Source organism: Mauremys reevesii, linkage group 10, assembly GCF_016161935.1.
Source record: "Mauremys reevesii isolate NIE-2019 linkage group 10, ASM1616193v1, whole genome shotgun sequence".
NCBI lineage: Eukaryota > Metazoa > Chordata > Testudines > Geoemydidae > Mauremys > Mauremys reevesii.
Window position 1 is genome coordinate 8,047,008 of NC_052632.1, and position 21,697 is coordinate 8,068,704.

A 21,697-nucleotide genomic window follows, 5' to 3' on the forward strand; every position below is an offset into this window, starting at 1 on the left:
AACTTGACTTTGTGTAGTTTTCTGAGCCAAGATCTGGGCTCGGAATAACCCCACCTCACAATCATTTTTTAATGGTCTTCTCTTTGTTCTTTTCTCTGTTTGTGTTGTCCTTTCACAAGCTTGTATGTAACACTTCTTATGCCGTTCTTTTCCCAGTTGGCAAGCGGTGATTTCCCCAGCCCGGCTCCTTGTTATGGGTCTTCCTTTGAATTCGTCTAAGATTTCAGCAACAAAGTGGTGATTTTTTTTATAACATAACTTTGGAATCCAGGATGCAGATCAACTGGCAATAGTTTTAAAGGAGGTACCAATTTGGACTTAGCATCAGGCCCAAAGTGGCCTCAACATCAGTTAATATCTATGGGAAATGAGAATGGCTGGGACTTCTCTGGAGAATCAGGGAGGAACAGATCCTAAATGAACTGCTGATGCCTCTTAGAATCACAGAAAAACTTTCTATTGGTGACAATCCATTTCTCTTTCACATTTTCAGTTTTTTGTCTTCCTTTGTTCTTTATTATGAAGAATATTGCACGAACCTATAAGCGCATTGTCTATAAGACTTTGTTGGCTCATGCAGTTTATTCCCAACCTCATAATTTTTCTGGCAATTAACTGAGACATCATAACCAGAAGATTAAGATTTCAGGTGGAGTATAAAGGACAGGAAATTCAGGAACAGGTAGCTTTCTTAAGAAATCAGGATCCTATATATTCATTTTCAGCTTTTCTAATGAAGGAAAGGAAATGCAGAAAACATGCTATAACATCACAACTGCTGAATTCTGTGATGAATTAGTATGATCTATGCGTACTCGTGCCTGATACAAGATTGAACTGTTTCTAACTGTGTCATAGGCACTGTACTGCTAACAGCGGATGGAGATTCTTATTTAAAAGTGGCAAAGGGCCTGTGATTGGTAGCAAGAACTGAGTTTTATCCCTGTGAAGTTCCAGGGCGCTCTTGTGTGCATCATACCAACAGTTGTTAAGTTCTAAGTGGCCTGGGATTTGTTACTACTTTCCAAGTGTGAGAAGGCTGGCCAGTTTAGGAGACTGGTAGTGAAATATGGAGCTTTTCACTTCTACAACATTTCCAAGAAGCCTTGGAATTTTGCACCATCTATAGAATTTACACTGGGATTCAGTTAAGATATATGGTGGTGCTGACTAAATATAGTTCCCTTCTGATGCTGTTATTTGGCCAATGCAGATTTAATTGGTGGTCTCACTCCAGTCCCTAGTGGTCAGATGTCTACAACAGAAAACCAGTCGTACACACAACTTCACAGTTGGCACTAAGTTGTGTAATGCTGGTGGTTTCAACACAGAGATGAAAGGGTGAGTTGGCCTGGAGAGTGAATTCCTTTCTCCTACGTTGAGGTGGACTTTCCATGTTGATCTGTTAGAAAAGGGGAGGTGGGGAAAGCTTGCAATGCCACAGCCCATGCTGTACTTCCTCCATGGCCAGTTTCTAGAATTGTCCCATCTGACCCTCTCTTCTCCTTGTCCCAACTGGGAGAAACGCATGATGTAAACAAAAGGCCGAAATAGTGGTGTGTAAATAGAATTTTAAAATTTCCTTCACTTTTAGTAATCTGAGCTAGTGCTAGTAACATAAGTGAAGAAATGTGTGTGGCTACAACACGGGATTTTTTTAAAGTTGGCAGTGGCACTTTAAAAGTGGGGTGGAGTATGAATTGTTTCTACTCTACTTTTCCAACGTGCATTTCCAAGAAGCCTTGAAATTTTGCACCATCTACAGAGTTTACGCGGAGATTTATTTAGGGACAAAATCGGTGTGGTGGGAAAGTTTCTCTTTTTTGTCGTCCCCCCCCCCCTTTATTTTCATTTTTGTCTTACTTTTTAATCACCTAAAGTTATTTAAAAACTTCCTGAAAGCTGGGAATCAGGGTGGCCTGGAACGTCTCCTGCCAGCTGCAAAAATGCTTTGCTTACGGTTTCAAGCTGGCAAATAGACCTTCCCACTCAGCATCCCCTATGCTCATGCCAAGCCCTAACCCATCTGTGCAGGTAGCTTCACCTCAATGGGGCTCCCCGCAGCCTCGCTCCCTGGCGCCACCTGGTGCCAGTTCCCCCTCCCTGCGCACAAACCACGTGTACCCCTCCTCCCCTTACAACCTAGCTATTTACTCCGGATTGAAGCGGCGCGGCCAATGGGAGAGCAGGAGGTGTCGCTCTAGGAGGCTGGGCTCCAATCACCACCTGGGACAGCAAAGGGGAGGCGGGGCCGGAGTTTCACCACGTTGGGTTTGTCCGCAGCGCTAATTAATTTTTCCAAAGGCTGGGAGGGCTTCACTCCAGCCCAGGATCTTGCTGCTGCCGCCACCACCAGCCCTTCGCCTCCTCCTCTTCTGCACTGCACAGACCAGTCGCTGGGGCCCCTCCACTGCAATAAAATGTTTGACGGCTCCCTCCTGCCTCTCTTATTTCCTTTCCTGCTGCTCTGGGGACAGGACATCGCTACAGGTAGCGCTTTTCTCCCCCCTCCTTCCTGACCCCGGCATCACATTCTCCCTTTGGCTCTGACAGCCACGGTGGCCAGGGAGCTGAGCAGCTGGGACCGTGCAGGCATCCTGCTGCGTTTGCAACGGCAGGAGCCCAGGGCGTGCAGTTTCGGCGTGTTGGCTGCATGCGTTTGCAGCCCTCGGGGCATGCACCAGATCTGCTGCATGGCCGAGGTCTCGGTTTGCAGGAGACATTGCTCCAGGCTTTTGTATTTTCTTTTCCTGTCCCGCTGCTTTCATGTGGAAAGCTGCTGACTGCCCTTGGTTACAGCTTTAAGTTGCTCTGCTTCCCCTCCCCGCAGGTTTTTATGGGGGTTGGTGAAATGCGATGACTGTGGCTCTGTCTTGTACAATATATATATATATAGTACAAGGAGCCTTTTTTGCTGTGTTTCCCCTCCCTCTCCTCTTCCCTGCACACTTGGGCCTTTGGTAGATGAATTTATTTCTGTATATAAATATATTTTCCTCCTCTTGGCTCCACCGGCTGCAGCCTGTTGAGAAGTTCCAGGGCATTAAGACTTGAGGCTGAACCCCGAGGGCTGAGTGCAGGGGCCCGGCTGCGTGGTGCAGGAGTGGGGTGCTGCAGCCGAGCGGGGGGGCTTGGTGCTTTAGATCTGGAGTCGGGGGGGGGGAGCTGTTTCTCTGTTGTAAAAAGTCCCGTTTAGTGTTTCCCGACCCCCCCAGGTCTCCCAGGGGCTGAGGAGTTAACGCCTGAGCCAGCCCACGCGTGCCCGGTGTTGGCGGGTGGGCGGCAGGGCGGATGGGGGGGGCAGTGTTCCCCCGGGGCGGGATGACTAGCAGCGGTGTTGGCTGGGTGCCCCCAGGGCGGGTGGGCTCAGCACCAGCCCCCGCCGGGACGCGCGTGACCCAGCCCCTCTGCTTCTCCCCCGCAGCCGGCGGCGCGGAGCTGGAAGTGGCCATCCCGCAGCGAGTGGCGCTGGAGAAGATCCACCTGCTGCAGCCGGCCGGGGCCGGGCACGGGAGCAGCCCCCGGCGCCGGCGCTCGCCGCCCGAGGAGGAGGCCGTGCTGCTCCGCCTGGCTGCCTCCGGCCGGGAGCTCTACCTGCACCTCCGGCGGGACCTGCACTTCCTCGCGCGGGGCTTCGCGGTGGAGGAGCCGGGAGAGGCCCGGGCCCGCCGCCGCCCCCCGGCCGAGCAGCTCTGCTTCTACACGGGCCACGTGCTGAACAGCAGCGACTCCTTCGCCTCCCTCAGCACCTGCGCCGGGCTGGTACTGCGCTGCCCGGGGGGGCGGGCCCTGGGGACCCCTCTCCGGCCCGGGGGACCCCCGCGGGGGCGGGGCGGGCCCTGGGGACCCCTCTCCGGCCCGGGGGACCCCCGCGGGGGCGGGGCGGGCCCGGGGGACCCCTCTCCGGCCCGGGGGACCCCACTTGGGGCAGAGGTTGGTCCTAGAGACGCCTCTCCAGCCCATCCAGCCTGGGGGATCCCTGTCGGGGGGAGGCTGGCTCTAAGGACCCCTCTCCAGCCCGTCCAGCCTGGGGGATCCTCATCAGGGTGGGGCTTGGTTCTAGGGGTCTCTCTGTGCACTGGCCCTATCCCACTTAATTATTAATCCTTTTGTTTAAATGTCTTCATGCCGATGGAGGATTTCTATCATCTGAAGACATGGTGGGTGGCAGCATCTCTCTGCTCTGCTTGCTGCTCCCCAGTTGCTCATGTGCTCTGCTGGGGTGGGAACATAGAGATCAAAACCTGCCCTCAGGGAAGGATGGGACTCAGCAGCCTGCTCTTGTCTTACTGAGTTCCCAGCCTTGCTCCAGTTGGGGTGCACTGAAAAGCCTCTGAAGTTTCTACTCTTTAGGACGTGTAAAAGTGGTTTGTGACATGCTGCTCTCTGCAGTAGTAGCCTGGATACATCTCGATACTGAACCATTGGGTGTCTTGAGCCTATATTCCAGAAAGACCTGTCCTGTACTGCCCATCTCAGTAGCTAGTTACTTCTCACCCAGCTGCTGGACTGTCACCTGCCGTGTGGTATGTGATTGACAGCTCATCTGGCCAGAACAAGGCATCCTTTAAAAAAAAAAAAAATTCCCCATGGAGAGGCAGCACATTTTAGAACTCAGCCCTAGGCTTAGTTGATCAATCTCTGTTCCTGCCACCTGACTTGCTGTGTGGTCTTGATCAAATGGCTGTATAAGAGCTAAGTACCATTAGCTGGAACTTGAGTCTATTTATTTCGTCATCTTGTGGTTGCACTTACCCCTTACAATGTTTACTCAAAGAGTACAACATGATTCTGGATTCTTTATTAGACTCCTTATCTGTACCCATTTCCTCACATCAGCCCTTTCCTGACCAGTGCACATGAATATCTGCTTTTCTGCACTGGAACAGCAATTTAGAGATACCCGATAGCTTTGTTGGTGACAGAATAGCCCGTGGAATAAACTGCTTAATGACACTACGATGCTTTTTGCACATTGGGTGGCAGAATTTCTCCACCGAAGGATTAAGTGTTATGGTTGGGTTTGTAATACAATGGGAGAGCATTGTGCTGCCTGTGAAACATGAGTTAGAAACTGGTGCGGCCTCCTTTTAAAGAGAGGTGCATTGATAATCTGGGGTGGGATGGCTGCTTGTGCTGTTTAACCAGACTGCATTCCGTGAAATACAGTTGGCATTGCATTTTAGCCATTCACTTGCCCTTCAAGCAGTAAAAGGAATTCTTGTTAAGGATGGCTCTCCTGTTTCTTGATCTTTTGCCTTGGTCATTAGAGGTTTGAGTACTCGGGTGTTTGGGAAATTTATTGGTTTTTAATTAGTGTTGGTAACTTTGATTTCTTGAAAGTATAGGAACATTTACTGAGAGCCTTTGCTTATTGTTTCAAGTACAGATCTATTGGCAAACAGTTAATCCAAAGTGACTTGAAAATAAGAAACTGCTCAGCACATGGGTTAAGCAGGGTTTGATGCTTTCCTTTGGAACCATATGAGGGCGCTGTGCCTCAGGTAAAAGACTGCATCCAAGATATTGAATATTAGCATATCTGTGATTGACACTGTAAACTGAGCCGTATACCACCAAAAGCTTCTTGATGTTTAAAATCGTTCCCTCTGGTTCTAGCTTTTTCACTGACAGCTCTGCACGTTTGCCACGAAGCATGCTTTGTTAATCCCATTCATGAAGTGCTGGACTTTTTAAAAATACCTATTGTAGCATAGCTAAAAAGTACAACAGGCAGGGAAGAGAACTTTTTTGAAAGGGGAATGTAGTTTTAGACACAGTATTAATTGCCTGAGATCTGGGAGTGAGTGAGGGGGAGTGAAAAAAGTTGGCATTATTCCCAGTGGAAAAGTTGGGGCAGGGGAGGGCGGTGGGTGGAACTAGACTAGTTAATCTTTGTTCTCTACTCTGCAAATTAGTCAGGATATTTCTAGAGCATGTATGAATTTTAAACAAGCATCAAAATGATGCCATTGGAGCTAACTGACATTGGGTTCAGAAAATAAGTAAGTTCTACAGGGAACAGTGACTTGGACACCAAAATTGCTCCTTGTTTACATGGGTAAATTCAGGGGAATTGCACATGCTTGTGCCACCTGTGCATTTGTTGCTGGGAATGGTGGAGGCAAACATATATTGAGAGAGAGAGTACATGGGCATACTGGGATTATTGCTCATCTGTTGGATAAAGCCATGACATTGTCACCTAGTTAGGCGTGAGAGATGGGGAGGATGATCTCAAAGCACTTCACAAACGTGAATGAATTAAGCCTACTAACAGCCCCATGAAGTAAAGAGGCATTAACCACGACACTAAAGCTTTTGTTTATGTAGAAGTTGCACCAATTAAACTTAAACTAGTTTTAAAACCGATTTAGTTTAATTAATGCAAAGCCCTGTGTAGACTAATCAATTTAAGATAACTTGATATAAGCCGGTTTTGCATCCATTTAAGAGTAGCCACGTCTTTTACATTGTTTAACTAAACCCAGTTTTAAATTGTGCCTCTAGTTAAACGGGTGCAGCTTTGTGTGTAAACAGTCTTTAAGGGTACTGAGAGCATCTATGACTTGACTTGCTCAAGGTCATACAGGAAGTCCATGGTTATGCATGTCTAGAACCCAGGTGTTCTGATTCCCAGTCTTGGTCTTTAACCACAAGACCGTCATTCCAGTAGGTTGTTAATTCAAACTGCCACCTAGACCTTGTCTGCAATAGAAAACTAGGAACTCATATTTTCCAGCAGTGCAGTTCTATGGATGACAGAAGTGGTGGCGGTTATAGTGTAGATCAGTGTTTCCCAAACTTGGGACGCCGCTTGTGTAGGGAAAGCCCCCGTCGGGCTGGGCTGGTCCAGACGATTGCGGCTCCCTGGACGCGGCGGCCAGTACGTTTCTCAGCTCGCACTGCGTCCAGTAGCCCCCATTGGCCTGGAGCGGCAAAGCACGGCCAGTGGGAGCTGCAGTCAGCCAGGCCTGTGGACGTGGCAGGTAAACGGGGGCTTTCCCTACACAAGCAGCATCCCAAGTTTGGAAAACACTGGTATAGATGAAACAGGCTTGTTGTGTGCAGGGTTAGATAACCCTGGTCTAAGCAGAGCTAGGGTGGTATTTAACGTGAGGGTTTGTTCCTCAATAAAAGGGGTTGACTCATTTGCACAGGCAAGACCATGTGTTGTTATAACACGAGCAGGGGACTGTTAAGTTTTTAAACGTGCTCGGTAAATATTGTAGGGTCCCACCTGGTAGCAGCCAGCATCAAAGACAAGATAGTGGAATGGGGTACTGCTGGTCTCCTTTAGTGTGGAAATTGCAATGTTTGCTGCAGGCAGCTGAGAGCTCTATTTATTCATTGATACTGTGTATAACTTCACGGACCCAGTTCATCTGTTCTTATTCTGGACTGATTCCAACCCTCTAGCAGAGTTTGGCAGAGCAGTGCTTGACAGCTGCCTTCTATTGTGTTTTTGTTACTCTTATGGTTGAAGCCATAGCAGAGAACAGATACAGCTTTTTAAATGCTGAGCTTTCCATGTGTTAATTGCCACAGTCTCTTCCCTGAGGGCTAGCAGGCTTATCAGCTATACAGATCCCCTAACCCCCATCCCCCAAGTAAAAGAAAAGGTGAACCCTGTCTACAGGTGACTTTTGGTCATTAATTTGCCTCATGGTGTCCAGCGTGGTGGCATTTCAACATGTCTCCATTTGGAATTGGGAGTTTTCAAAGCTTGCATTTTAAATATTAATTCCTTCCCTTCTCTTTCCGGCCAGAGTCTCTGTGAACTGCTAGAATGAGACACTGTTCATTCCACGTTTGATTAGTATGTTTGTACTTCAGTGACAACATGCCAAGCATGCAGGGCAATGGTGAAGGTGGTTTGGGTTATGTGCGCCTTGAATTTTTGCTAGTGTTTAAGTGATTGCGCTTAGAGATGAATCGAGGATGTCATTTCTGTGTATTAGGTTTAGACTCACTTTGAGGTGGTGTCTGTTCTGGTTTAGAAACCAACCTGAAACGGAAATCACTGGGGCAGGTTTGGATCCAGAGACTTGTCGGAATTGCTTGGTCCATTCTAAAATTCGGAGGCTGGGGGGTTTGGATTCAAATACATGTATTCCTGAAGCTAAGAAGTAAGTGAAAGATTCAGCGTTTCCCTCTACCCAGCATCATTTATCTTACTTTCCACACTGTGTTTCCATCCCCTTTGAGTTCAAGCAAGACTTTGTGCAGCCTCATTTGAGCGGAGTAGATCAGTGGAAGCAGATTACCTATGGTACAAAAGCTGGTCGAATAAAAACCATGAGGTCCCCATTGTACGATGAAGCGAAGTGATGGAGGTTACACTTGAAGGAATAAACTAAAAGCTGGGAAACCATCACGGTTTTCCAGCATTGTCCTCCATATTCAGCAGAGAGAAGAGGACTTCTTTTCTTTCCAGCTCCACACACAAAAGGGGAAGAACAGCAGAGCAATGAGGCCATTCCAGCTAAGCTTTGGAGCATTTTGCATGGGCCATTCTTCTTTAGATGGATGTGGACAAACTTGGGCAAGTATGGACAAAAGGAGACAATAAAGCGTTCGGCCGGACACTGTTGAAAATGTGACCCAATCAGGTGAGCATTGTTCGGGAAAGTTGAGTAGAGAGCTAAGGGGCCCTGCCCTTCGAGGGGCTAAGCATGCTTTGCTGCCGGCGAATTCAAGATGAAGTAGTCAAGCTACAGTAGATGAGTTGCGAGAAAGTCTGTGCAGTTAGAGAAATGGAAGGGAATTTTTCTTCCCCACCTTGCATGGGAGGAGCTACATGAGTGGAAATAGTAATAAAATCAAATGCTGCTTGGTATAGCGTGATGGCCAGGACTTCTGAGCACCAGACGAAATGAAGACAATGCACCCATAAATTAGCTGCAGTAGTAGGAATATTGACCAGTCTATCGTTAGTCCTCCTCCCACCTCAGTGACTTCTTTTTATTGGCAGACAGGAAGTTGTAGGAGTAATTAAATGCCTTGGAAAGGCCATCATGCTTGGGTGATGGCAGAGAGAGTTTGCTCTATTCAGCTGCTGGCTGTGGGGAGCCCAGTGCAGAGGTTCGACAGTAAAAGTACCCCAGCTGAACTCTTCTGGGGTGACAGTGGGATTGTAGGGGAAGCGGTGATCTCTGGGAAATACACAGAGAAGGCCCCAGTCAGCTGGGTTGAAGCCTGGTTGTGCAATGTGGAGTGACTGGAGAATGCGTGGAAATTAAAACATTTCAGAGTCACAGCTGAGAAGTTGGGAAGGGAGTGTGTCAGACTGTTTAAAAGTGTGTGCGTGCCTGTGTAATTAATCTCCAACGCCAACTGAGCACTTAGGAGCAAGGAAGCCTCTGTTAAAAATTCACCACCCCCACCCCTCCAGTTAAGAAAAGAGAGCTCACGCTACACATCTCGGAGACCCTCCCTCAAAAGGTTTGCAGGATTGGGCTCATCAAGTATAAAAATCACCCTCTGAGAAATCCTCCCACAAAACAATCTGTTGGGTTGAACACTCCTGATTTTTCCAAAGGAAAAGAAAACAAACTTTCTGTATTCAGCATGAATAATTTAAAAAAAAAAAAAAAAAAGACGAGCCCAATTAAAAAAAATCCTCTGCAGGTCACTTTTTAAAATTTATATTCTGTTACCTTTCTATGGGTGATGTTAAGTGATGTTATGGCGTTGACAACGGGTGGGACAAACAGCGTAAATGCTGGATTGTATTAGCATGTGGTCTGGACCAGAACCATATGCAGTGCACTTCTGGAAGTTTGGATTTCCATCTCTGATGAGCACTATTGCGCTTTGGCTACTGTAGTTTGTACTGAAAAATCATCCACCTTTTCCTTACCACTGATGCTGTTCCATCAGTAATAGCTAGGGTCCTAATAAATTCACGTCCATTTTGGTCAATTTCCCAGTCATAGGATTTTAAAAATTTTAAATTTCATACTTCTGTGCTGTTGCTGGCGGCGGCGCTGCTTTCAGAGCTGGGCAGCTGGAGAGCAGCGGCTGCTGGCCGGGAGCCCAGCTCTAAAGGTAGTGTCGCTGCCAACAGCAGCGCAGAAGTAAGGAGGGCATGGTATGATATTGCCACCCTCACCTCTGTGCTGCTGCCTGCAGAGCGGGGCCCTCAGTCAGCAGCCGCCGTTCTCTGGCCACCCAGCTCTGAAGGCAGTGCAGAAGTAAGGATGGCAATATCACAGCCCCCCTAAAATAACCTTGCGACCCTCCCCCTGCAACTCCCTTTTGGGTCAGAACCCCCAGTTTGAGAAATGCTGGTCTGTGTGGTATAGGGTAAAAGCACACAAAAGACCAGATTTCACGGTGGGCGACCAGATTTCATGGTCTGTGACACGTGTGTCATGACCGGGAATTTGATAGCACCCTAGTAATAGCCAAAGATGGGAGTGCTGCGGTAGCCAGGACCTGGGGCAAGTCTGGAGGACACAATGGGAAAAGTGCTGGTGAATGGCCTTCGCGGAATGCCAGTGCTGTGTCAACACTAGCAGTTCCTTGTTGCTACCATCAGTGGCAGCGTAATTGTGTGAGATCGCCGCCAAAAGCCGAGTGTGGACAAGGGCTTAGGGCTTGTCGACACTTAAAATGCTACAGCGGCATAGTTCCGCTGCTGTTGTGTTTCAGGGTAGCCACTACTTATGCTGACGGGAGGGGTTCTCCCATTGGCTTAGTTCAGGGATCGGCAACCTTTGGCACTTAGCCCGCCAGGGTAAGCACCCTGGCAGGCCAGGCCGGGCCGGATTGTTTACCTGCCGCATCTCTAGGTGTGGCTGATCGCAGCTCCCACTGGCCGCAGTTTGCTGCTTCAGGAAGTGGCGCGGGCTGAGGGATGTGCTGGCCACGGCTTCCCACAGCCCCCATTGGCCTGGAGCGGTGAACCATGGCCAGTGGGAGACGCGAGCGGCTGAACCTGTGGATGCAGTAGGTAAACAAACTGGCCCGGCCCACCGGGGTAAGCACCCTGGCGAGCTGCATGCCAAAGGTTGCCGATCTCTGGCTACCCTGGCGGGCCTGCGGGCCAAAGGTTGCCGATCTCTGGCGTAGTTAATAATCCACCTCCCTGAGAGGGGGTAGCTAGGTCGACGGATGAATTCTTCCAGCAACCTAGTGCTCTCTTCGTCACATGCATCTGACGAAGTGGGTATTCACCCACAAAAGCTTATGCTCCAATATGCCTGTTAGTCTGTAAGGTGCCATAGGACTCATTGTCACTTTTTACAGATCCAGACTAACACGGCTACCCCTCTGATACTTGCTCACTACACAGTGACTCAGGTCGGTTTAACTACACTGCTCAGGGGTGGATTTTTTACACCCCTGACTGATGTATTTAAACCAACCACCTTTTCTAGTGTAGACCAGGCCTTAGTGGCAAACAAGATACTGCCTAGACTCCAGGAGGGTGATTAGCTCCCGGTAGCAGAAGAGTAGATTAGCGTTAGCAGATGTTTTCTTGCATGACTGTTTGATGTGTATGCAAGCCGCTGGGAAGCTGTGTGTGTGTGTTTGAACTCCTCATTGATCACATAAAGAACTAAGGAATGGGACGTTTTCTGCTGGTGAGCCATCTTGAGTTGATCGGAGATTAAAAGTTGAGTAGAAGGCAAAGGAGGGAGCCATTATTGTTACTGGGGTGGGATGTGGCTGGGGGAAGGGTAGACGTCTTTTTATTTTGTTGTTTGAATTGACTTGGCAGTTCACTTGCACGCCTTGTGAGGGTGAAACTATTCCAGCCTTGGAATATTAACTGCACGGAGTGGTTCTGTCAGTTGTAATAGCCTGTCACACTAATTGTAAAGTCCAAATTCGATTCATACCTCTGACAGTGAATTTCTAGAGTTTCTGTGGAGCTGCAAATAAGTCCCCACACTGAATTTTTCTGTTCTGATAACTCTCATGTCTCAGGTGTTCGAAGGCAGTCGGCTGACGGCTTCTTGCCTTCCAGCAGTCGCAACCTGTGCCGTTATCTGATGTAATGACGTTGCTTGTCATGCTATTGCTTACATATTTTCCTTGAACAGCAGCATACAGACCACAGGAGGTATCCAAGATTGTGATCTCTTCCCCCGACTCCCCAGTGAACCTAAATTGACAGATATGAAACTTTATTTAATTGGAGTGATTGAAGAGAATTCCACAGCCAGAGGCTTGGGAAAACCAGCCCCAGCAGTGATGTTGCGTCGTTTGACTTCAGTAACTCCAGTAACCAGCCCCCATTCCACGCCTGAGCTAGTTAGGGGTAGACTGTGCTAAGGCCAGTTTAGTATAGCCTTGCTCTGATGCTGTTGTCTGGTTCGAAGACTGGTGCAGTCAGTGAATTTGGAAGAGTCAATCTGAACAACAGTACTTGTTGCAAAATAACAAATTAATGAACTGAGTCAGTAGTCAAGGCACTAGGTCATTATGTCCCTGAGTGAACCAGAAAGCCTTCAGCATTTCTTAGAGGCAGATTTGGGGGAAATGGTAAATCCTTTTAGATGTATTTGATGGGCCCAATCCTGCAAGCTTTCCATACCCAAACTCCGGTTAATAAGCTTGTAGGATTAGATCCTAGATTCCTTCTTAACCCGTGCCAGGGTAGAGACGTGTAGCTCTTTCCCTCCATAACTGAGAGGAAAGAGTTTTTTCTCAATTCCAAAGCAAATGTGAAACATAAGGACTTCCCAGTGGTTTAAATTATTTTTGCACTTGATGCCAGAAAGCTGGGCTAACGTTAGGTGGTGATGAAACTGACTTTTTCTTACATATTTTTGGCCCCAGAGAAAATGGCTGGCATAGTTTCAGGAGCTCTGGTGTGGTTTTTAGTACCAAAGTACCAGATTTACAACCCTTCTCCTATATAATTAAAACCTATATTGAAAAAAATCAAAGGGGGTGGGGGATGAGGCTACCTCCCAGCAGGAAGGTTGGAATAAGGAATGCATGTAGTGGAGAGCGCCATAGGGAAAGCTAGAATTACAGCTTTCTTCAAAATGATCCTGGCAAAGACCACTTAGTTTCTTATCTTTAACAACTATCACTCTTCCAAAACTCCAGTGTGGAGCAAGTTCCGTGAAACTATTAGGTGTTCCGTAGGGCCCACATATAACTGTAATTCTTGCACATAAATAGCATCTTCCATTTGGGTCTAAATCTATTCGTAGAGTGCATAGATGGACTTCCCCTCGGAGCCCTCCTTTGAGGTAGGGAAGTCATTGCTATCCTTGTGGAAGAATTGGGAAGGGCTGACTTGGGGCACCATGAGTTTTTAAAGCCTACGCTTTCGAAAGTGGCCTCTGATTTTGGGAGGACTCTGCATTGGGTGCTCAGTTCTCTCCAATTCCTAGATGTTCTAGAGCAGGGATCGGCAACCTTTGGCATGCGGCTCGCTAGGGTAAGCACCTTGGTGGGCCAGGCCGGTTTGTTTACCTGCTGCAGCTGCAGGTTTGGCGAATCGTGGCTCCCACTGGCCGTGGTTCGCTGCTCCAGGCCAATGGGGGCAGTGGGAAGCGGTGGCCAGCACATCCCTCAGCCAACGGTGCTTCCCGCCGCCCCCATTGGCCTGGGACAACAAACTGTGGCCAGTGGGAGGCGCGATTGGCCAAACCTGCCGACGTGGAAGGTAAACAAACTGGCCCAGCCAGCCAGGGTGCTTACCCTGGCGAGCCGCATGCCAAAGGTTGCCGACCCCTGCTTTACAGAAATGAGAGTTAGCAGCTTCTAGCTGAAAATCCTTTTATGGGGATCTGCGGCCAGACTCTGTCAATGGGGTGGCCCAGGTGTAAGTGAGCACAGGATCTGGCGCCGTGTGTGGAAACACAGAATTTTCAGGATGTATGTAACGTACATTTTAAATCATGTTACTGCAGTCAGCGGTTCAGTGTCCTGCACTAGCATGTACGTGCAGAGCCCTTCTTTGGATGCTTGCCTGACTGGCATAGAACACATTGAAAAAACCCATCTAGTCTCGCTTTCCCTATACCGTGGGTGTTACATACGTGTGCCCCGCAGAGAGAGCTGAACGCAGCCTGAGCCCTTTTTAAATCAAGCTAACATGCACTAAAGGCCAATCTAGCGTGCGCTGGATTTATAGGCACCTTGTAGTTGACGCCAGTAGAAGTTGGATCAGACCCTTAGTTGCGTAGCGTACTTTCAAGGGATCCTACTGTGTAAAAAGTCCTATTTTTAAAACTGTTTATTTTATAGTAATCAAAATAATTGATGAATCAGTGAAGTGAAAAAAGTCGATATGTTATCACGAAACCAGATTGTCAACACGCGCCTTTTCTCCCCGAGGTTAGTAATCTCCAGCAGGGTGAGTAAAAACTGAGAGCATTTTAAAAGATTCAGGCTAGGGTGAGCTCCTCTCCCTACCCGATCCTCTCTGTGCCAGTTAAAGGGCCGGCATGGCTTAAAGGGGCTCTAATAAGTCTTGGATCCGGCTGGTAGAGGATTCCCCTGGTGCAGGAAGTGTGGAAGACAGACTTGGAGCCCGCCCTCGCCAGCCCGGCATAAGAGTCTGGGCTGGTGGCAGCGCTATAGCTGGAGCACTGCAAAGACTCGGGGCTGTGCTGTGGCCCTGAGGAGGCTGCTTGTATTCAGACAGGCCCCAGGGCCGTCCGTGTTACTCTAAGGGCAGCAGAGAAGCCCCTAATTGGGAGAATACAAAGCCACCCTAGGCTGTGAGTTCTGCGCCGCATCTCGCAGAACCGCAGCAGGTAGCATCTCACCCCTCTTCTACTTCTGGTGTGTGTTGACTCGGTTGCAGTTTGTTCAGCTGGGGCAATGAGAGTAGCCGAGTAAGGCTCAGTTCTGTTTACACACATTTTTCCTGGCCTGGCCCTTGTGAGTTCGCAAAGACCATTCGCTACCAATACTGGAGACGAGTTCAATCCCATTAAAATAACTGGTTTCCTTGAAATTATCAAAATAATCATTTCGCTTATTGTTCACAAAATGTAAACTTGGGGCACAGCCTGCCTGAGACTGCAGCACCTCTTTGGAATTGTGCTTACCCCCGATTTAGCATGGCTATCTGTGCATCGATATGTGGTTATAACGCGTCTCCTTTGTGCGTCTTTTCAGAACAGCTTAGAGCCATGTTCATATTAACTTTTTTGTTTTGAAAACAAAGTCCTCCTCCAGGCCTCCCTTTTTCCATCTTCCAAGTGTCCTTGAGGAATTAATAAAATGTGTGACGCTAGAGGAGGAAAAAATCAAGACTTCCCTGTAGGTCATATGTTGCCACTCTAAGACAGTTTTATTTGTGCAGTAAAAACTCTTGATTGTTGGCAAAAGTTCTGTTGAAGCTGAGACCTTCAGTCCACTTGTATCCTTGTCTGCTCTGGTTTGGGGCTTGTGTGTAGCTTGATTGTCTGTTGGGCTACAACTGGTACTAGTCCATTTCGGGTAGAATATTCAGGACACAGAGTTGATTTAATTCTGTTTTAAAGTATTATGGAAACAGGACCTAAATATTGGGTTTCTTCAGCTTTCATGGCAAGTAATGCCTGGCACTTTTTCCTCCATTGATCTCAAAGCACTTTACGAAGGAGTTCAGTATCATTATCCCCATTTTAAGGATGGGAAAACTGAGGCACAGAGAAGTGAGGTGAGTTGCCTGAGGTCACACAGTAGGCCAGTAGCAGACCAAGGAATAGAAGCCAGGTCTAAGTCCCTGTCCAGTGCTCTGTCTGCTAGGCAGCACTGCAAATAGGCAAGGCCATGTTCCGTTAAGAGGCACGTAGAATGCAATGGACATCTCCTTCACCTTGTGTTCTGGAAATGAAATGAAGAGGATCAAAGACATATAACATTTTAGCATGTAGACAGTGACGATCAAATTCCATTAGTAGGGAAATCTACTCTAATGTCATGCCTGAGAGATGCAGCTCTTTCCTTTTATAGGAGTGGGGGGTTCATGCTGAGTAACAGTAAATGTTCAAACTTAGTGTTTCAGATAAAGTCCAGCAAAGAAAAAGCCAATGGGAGTTTATTACTGGGGTCTTCAGAGTTGTTAAAAAAGAAGAGCCCCTGACCGTCTGGGTGTGTGTCTGAAGCAAATTCAGCTTTATCCAAACCGTAAGAGGCCTCATCCTTTCCATTATCATTCATCTCTCAACCTCACCAAATCTTTTTCCCTTTCCCCGTCTCTGGCCTCCTGACTCATCCAACACTGGTGTCTTTTCCAGCGCACTTGGCTCTTTGGCTGATCCACTAGCCTGTACTTGGTGGTTCTCATTTCTACCCCCCTCATGGTTCTCTATCTTCTTAACCTCCAGTAGTGCCTCTCCTTCCTCCCCCAGCTGTTGTGGGTACTCCACAAAATGCCAGACCAGTTTGCTAGGTGTGAATCTGGCCCTGTATTTATACTTTGGGGACTCGGTAGGTTTTTCTAGCTTTTCTGAGCTAGTTTGTTCATCCCAAGACAGTATGTCCCTGGTCTGTTTCATCTCTGAAACCATGCAGTATTTGAACACTGAGTCCTGCCCATCCCCTTTTGCTGTACCAGGGTTGTTCTGTTTGTCAGTTCTTTCTCTCATCTCGTTTTTAAATATCAGTGGAGCTTTCACCTCTTCTTGTCAGAGACTCTTCTGGCTCCATAGTTTAATATATCCTAATATTGAGAAGGTTTTTTTCCCTGATGTTCATAAAGTGTTTTTATAAAATGTTAGGAAAATGCATATTTGTGCTCCCACAACTTTTGAAAGGAACAGATTCTCCAGTCCTACCTTCATGTTAGCTGCTAAATACTTTGAGGCAGGGACCATCTCTTTGTTATGTATACACAGCACCTAGCACACTGGAGCTTCTAGATGCTATACTCTTACCTTCCACTCAAACACATAAACAACGGGTGGAATCTGTGGGCTGTGTCATGCTGATGAGACTAGATGATTGTCTTGGTCCCTTCTGGCCTTAAAATCTAAGTATACTCACAAATGAGCTTGAAAATGAATTGCTGTGAAGTGATCTGGTGGGAATAAGAAGAGCACTGAGTCAGCACAATGAGATCTAGGAAATAAAATAGTTAGGACGCCAAAGGAACTAATATTTTTTCCCCTGTGTGGACAGATTGGCTATATCCAGATTGGAACAGAACAGCTGCTAATACAACCCGTAAATATCTCAGAGACCTCATTCAGTGGAAGAGAGCATTTCATCAGGCACAAACGAGCCTCAAAATCCACCTATTCTGCTAAGTCCCAGGTCCCTGCCGAGCACTGCAAAGTCGTATCAGGTGAGTTTGAGATCAACTGCATGAATGCATTACAGTCACGACTGTTGTTCTGTCAAAGGTGTGTGTTCACCGGTGCTCCAGCTCTGAATTTTAGGGCAGTGAGAGGTAGTGATGAATGAGATGTGGTGATGGATCATGCTGCGACTTCAGGTAAAGAGGTTTTAAATGTCAATTATGTGAATACAAAGATAAATAGACCCATATGCTGGGTATCTTTTAAACCCTACGTTTAAATAATTGAAAAATAAATATGGTGTGAACCAGGGGTAGGCAACCTATGGCATGCGTTCCGAAGGCGGCACGCGAGCTGATTTTCAGTGGCACTCACACTGCCCAGGTCCTGGCCACTGGTCCGGGGGGCTCTGCATTTTAATGTAATTTTAAGTGAAGCTTCTTAAACATTTTAAAAACCTTATTTTCTTTACATACAACAATAGTTTGGTTATATACTATAGACTTATCAAAAGAGACCGTCTAAAAACATTAAAATGTATGACTGTCACACAAAACCTTAAATCAGAGTGAATAAATAAAGACTCAGCACACCACTTCTGAAAGGTTGCCGACCCCCGTCTAAACCTTTGCTTAAATGGGTTTCTTTGAGTTACACTGTTACAAGAAAATGTGAAGAATGATTGTAACAGGATAGAGAATTAGGACCCCCGGTTTCTGTGCCTGTCTCCCAGCATTCTGACCTTGGACAAATCTCTTAACCTCACTGTGTTTGAGCTTCCTCGTCTCTAAATTGGTTAGAACAATACTTGGCCGTGTCGCGAATGTAGATGCTTGTGAAGGGCTGTGAGAACCTGATTGAAGGCACTGTACAATGTTCCACTTTTAACAGGCTGATCTTACAGCATCTTAAGTCAATGGGAGTTTTGTCAGTTGACGTCAGTGGGAACAGGATCAGGCCCTGCCTGAGAAAACTCTCTCATGTACACTCCTAGCTTTGTAATTTATTTATGAATGAAGAAGATTCAAAGGTGCCTCTCGCAGAGCGTGATCCCAGGAAATTGTTTGTAGGAAGGAAAAGGTGTATTCCCTCAGAATTTGAAATGCATAATCGGAATATCTGGTAGAGGGGAGAGATGGGCATAATTAATTTTTGGTAAAAATTGTACAAAATTTAAAAACATTCAGTTTGTCCTCCCCACATTTTATCTATCTGAATTCAGACTGTTGGAGCAGCCCACCTTTTAATATGAACAGTGATGCAAGCTATGCAGCCAGATGAGCAAACTTATTTCTCATTGAATTTGTAAATGCTTATGTGAATCTGAAATTGCCAAGGGTGGTTTGACCCCAGATTTCACACGTGAAATCTGGTTTGGCTTTGGTTCCTGCTGCTTGCTTGATTTTTCAGCATGACGTTCTTGGCAAATTTTGACTTATCTATTTTAGGAGTAAAGATCTTTTAAAATAGCTGCTCACAAAAACGGTTTTCCTTTTGATCAGGTAAGATAAATGAAATGACCTATTCGGATGTCCCACTTCCCTGGAGATGAGCCTCAGGGAGCTTCTGGCTCTCTCTCTAGCCCTGTGAACCCAGGTTGGAGCTCCAAGTGAATGTGGTGGTCGCCTCCTTTGCAAACATTGGGATAAGAGAGAGCAAGAATCTCATTTAATCAGTGGCACTTGTGTTCTTCGTTAGCATTTCTCTACCTATTGATATTTTCCTCCCCTCTCTTTCCTCACACCCCTTTTTTTTTAACCTCTTCAGTCACCCCAGGGAAATAAAAGCCAAAAGCTTGGGTAAATGTATCCACTTGGAGAGTTTTGTGCCTATGAGCCCCTGCAAATCTTCTCAGCCTTTCAGTACGTAGCGACTGTACTGGAAACATTGAACAAATGCAGCTGTTCCCACTCCCCCCTCCCCCCTGTTCTATTTTTTGTTTAATGTTAATAAGAAAACAGCTGGTGATATTAAAATACCCTCAGCGATTCCAAGAAGATGTATGAATGTGTGTTTAGTGACCATGTCCTGGCTTCTCCCATTTTTAAGATCCAGGGCCAGATCTTCAGCTAGTGTAAACTGATGTATTGACTTCAGTGGATCTCTGTCAGTTTATACTAGCTGGGGATCCGTCCTAGAAGGCTGAACACACACATTTCTTGCATACTCTGCAAAACCTGGTCTCGTTTCGTGAGCAGCAATTTGTGCCTATGTGTTTCGTTCCCCGTACCTCTTCCCCGTCATTCCTGATCCCCACTTCTTGTACTGGGTGAACTCTGTGCTGGGTGGAGCAGTGGGAGATAACTGCTCATGCTGTGTGTACTTTTTTATGCTATGTTGCAGTGGGACAGTCAGGGAAGCAGTAGATATGGGAGTTGAGGGGATCAGGAGTAGAGTTTATCAGGTATGCTGAGCAGAGTAGAGAAGATCAGGAGCTGTCATGGGACATTCAGGGAGGTGGCAGCCATGGAGGTCACCGATATTGAAACCAGCATGCTATAGGAAAGGCAGTTGCAGTTAGACTTGGGGAGGTGGAGTGATTTGTGGTGAAGGGGACAGAGGGCCTCGGAAAGTTTGCATATCCTCTTGTTAAAGGATGCCACGTTTGGGGATTTAACCTTTGGAAATTAGCTCATTAATTTGGATAGTCAGCACTGATTGGTTAGTTGCTGATTGTTGACAGAACATGGTTTAAAGCAGAGACCCTGTTTTCTCTTGTGTGTTGTGTAGAGCTGAGTCTTACCTCACCAGTGGCTGTTGTTGTGATGGGTTCAGACCCCCAAACCCTGGCTCCAAACACCCCTGAACTGCGGGGAGAACAAGATCTTGATCAGAATTCTGCAGCCTGGGATCACCCTAGTGAGGATGACATGTCTCATACCAGAGGTTGCTCTTGCACATACAACGTTTTGGACCTCTCAGGCTTTCCAGAAAAGATTTGACGGCTATGTGCTGTAGTTACTGCATCTCTATTACTTACAGCAAATACAATTTTTACTACAATAGTATAAAACGTGATCATCAATAGTTTAAACTGAGGCTGTTTTCCTGACAAGCAATGCGCGTGCAGTATTGCACATTGCCACTCATTATTCATCTACACCTTCATTCTTATAGTCCCACTGAGACGCAGTGGGTTGCCACTGCAAAACTAAAGTCAGTTCTGCATGATGCAGAGCTCCCTTTGCTCATTTGTTCCATTGGAGTCCAGGGAGCCCAGAACTTTGCAATACTGGGCTCCTTGTTTATTTACAGCTTTTGGATGGTGATCAGTACCATAGTATCTGAGCACCTTGCAGCTTTTTGCGACTCTACCCTGATAACATTCAGGTGATATAGGTCAGTGTCAACCCCATGAGGGAGATTACGAGCCTGAGCCAAACCTGTTGAAGTTGATGGAAAGTTTCCCATTGACTTAATGGGCTTTGGAGCTGATCCTAGGTGACCTGCCCCAGGTCACACAAGGAGTCTGAGACAGCTGGGAACAGCCCAAACCTCTTGAATCCCAGTCCTGGACGTTGACCACAAGACTGTCCTTCCGCTCTGGCAAGGTTCATCTTGTGTGCCGCATTACGGGACTGAGTTTGCAAACCTGCCAGGTGGAAGTGAAGCTCAAATGTACAATGTAGGACTCTTCTGCTGGTCCAAGCAGCCCCTGCCACAAGTTGCAATGTCAGAAAATAATGGAATTGCTCCTGGGCCTTCCTGCTTAAAAGCAAACTCCTGAATGTTTTTCATTGTTGCAGGAAAGAAATGTAAGTCATGGTTGTTAATAGGCTTAGCACACTAATGACCTAATTGACTTCTGTCTGGTTTGGATTAACTTTTGTGCACATGGAGTTTAGAAACAGAAAAAAAAAATAATCCTCTCTGCCACCCCGAGGTCCATTCCTAGTGAAACGGCATGGAAATGATATGCGAGCGGCTTGCTTCCAAGCTTTCTCATGGGAATAAAAGACCTCATTACTAAGAACTAGAACTAAGGAACTATCCAGATTTCCATTAGGGACCCGCGTTTGCAGTGGCTTGTAACTTGGCTGTCAAATATCACACAGGCTGAAAATTGGCATGCACACTCAGAGACTGCAAGTGTTGAAGAAATATGTTTAGACACTATAAATTTTATAAATACTTATATAGTGTGGAACTGTATATTGTGTATACATACCAACACTCACGCATGTGCAAATATAAATTAAAGGGTTTATTGTTTTAAGCTCTGGGAGTGCCATGGTTTTGAATATTTACCAATTCTTAGTTGTTTTTCATGTGTTCTTAGAACTTACCAGAGCTGCTCTTTTTTAGTTTTTCCTTCTGAACCTTTGTAACTCGGTGGACAGTAAAGTGAATTAGCGCCACTTGGATTATTTTGTTTTGGTGGGGGGGTAAAAAATAAATAAGGGAAGCTTCAGATGATGAGGTTTTAAATAGCAATGATTCTACCTCCCACCTTTCGAAAGGGTGAAGCGGGATGGGTCCTTCTCCCAGGGAAT

At 46.8% G+C, this 21,697-nt stretch overlaps 1 protein-coding gene across 5 annotated transcripts in view; it reads left to right on the forward strand.

The window, feature by feature from the left end:
- Positions 1–2,266: 2,266 nt before the first annotated feature.
- Positions 2,267–21,697, forward strand: part of ADAMTS17 (ADAM metallopeptidase with thrombospondin type 1 motif 17) — a 265,853-nt gene continuing 246,422 nt past the window's right edge. For 2 of the 5 annotated variants that reach the window (XM_039492975.1, XM_039492976.1), the window contains exons 1-3: positions 2,268–2,490; positions 3,425–3,762; positions 17,086–17,251. In XM_039492975.1, coding sequence (XP_039348909.1) covers positions 2,421–2,490; positions 3,425–3,762; positions 17,086–17,251 — 574 coding nt within the window. In that variant the 5' untranslated portion in view covers positions 2,268–2,420. Of the gene's footprint in view, positions 2,491–3,424; positions 3,763–15,963; positions 16,093–17,085; positions 17,252–21,697 lie in introns of those variants that run through there. The other 3 variants (XM_039492977.1, XM_039492978.1, XM_039492979.1) reach the window with 3 other exon arrangements.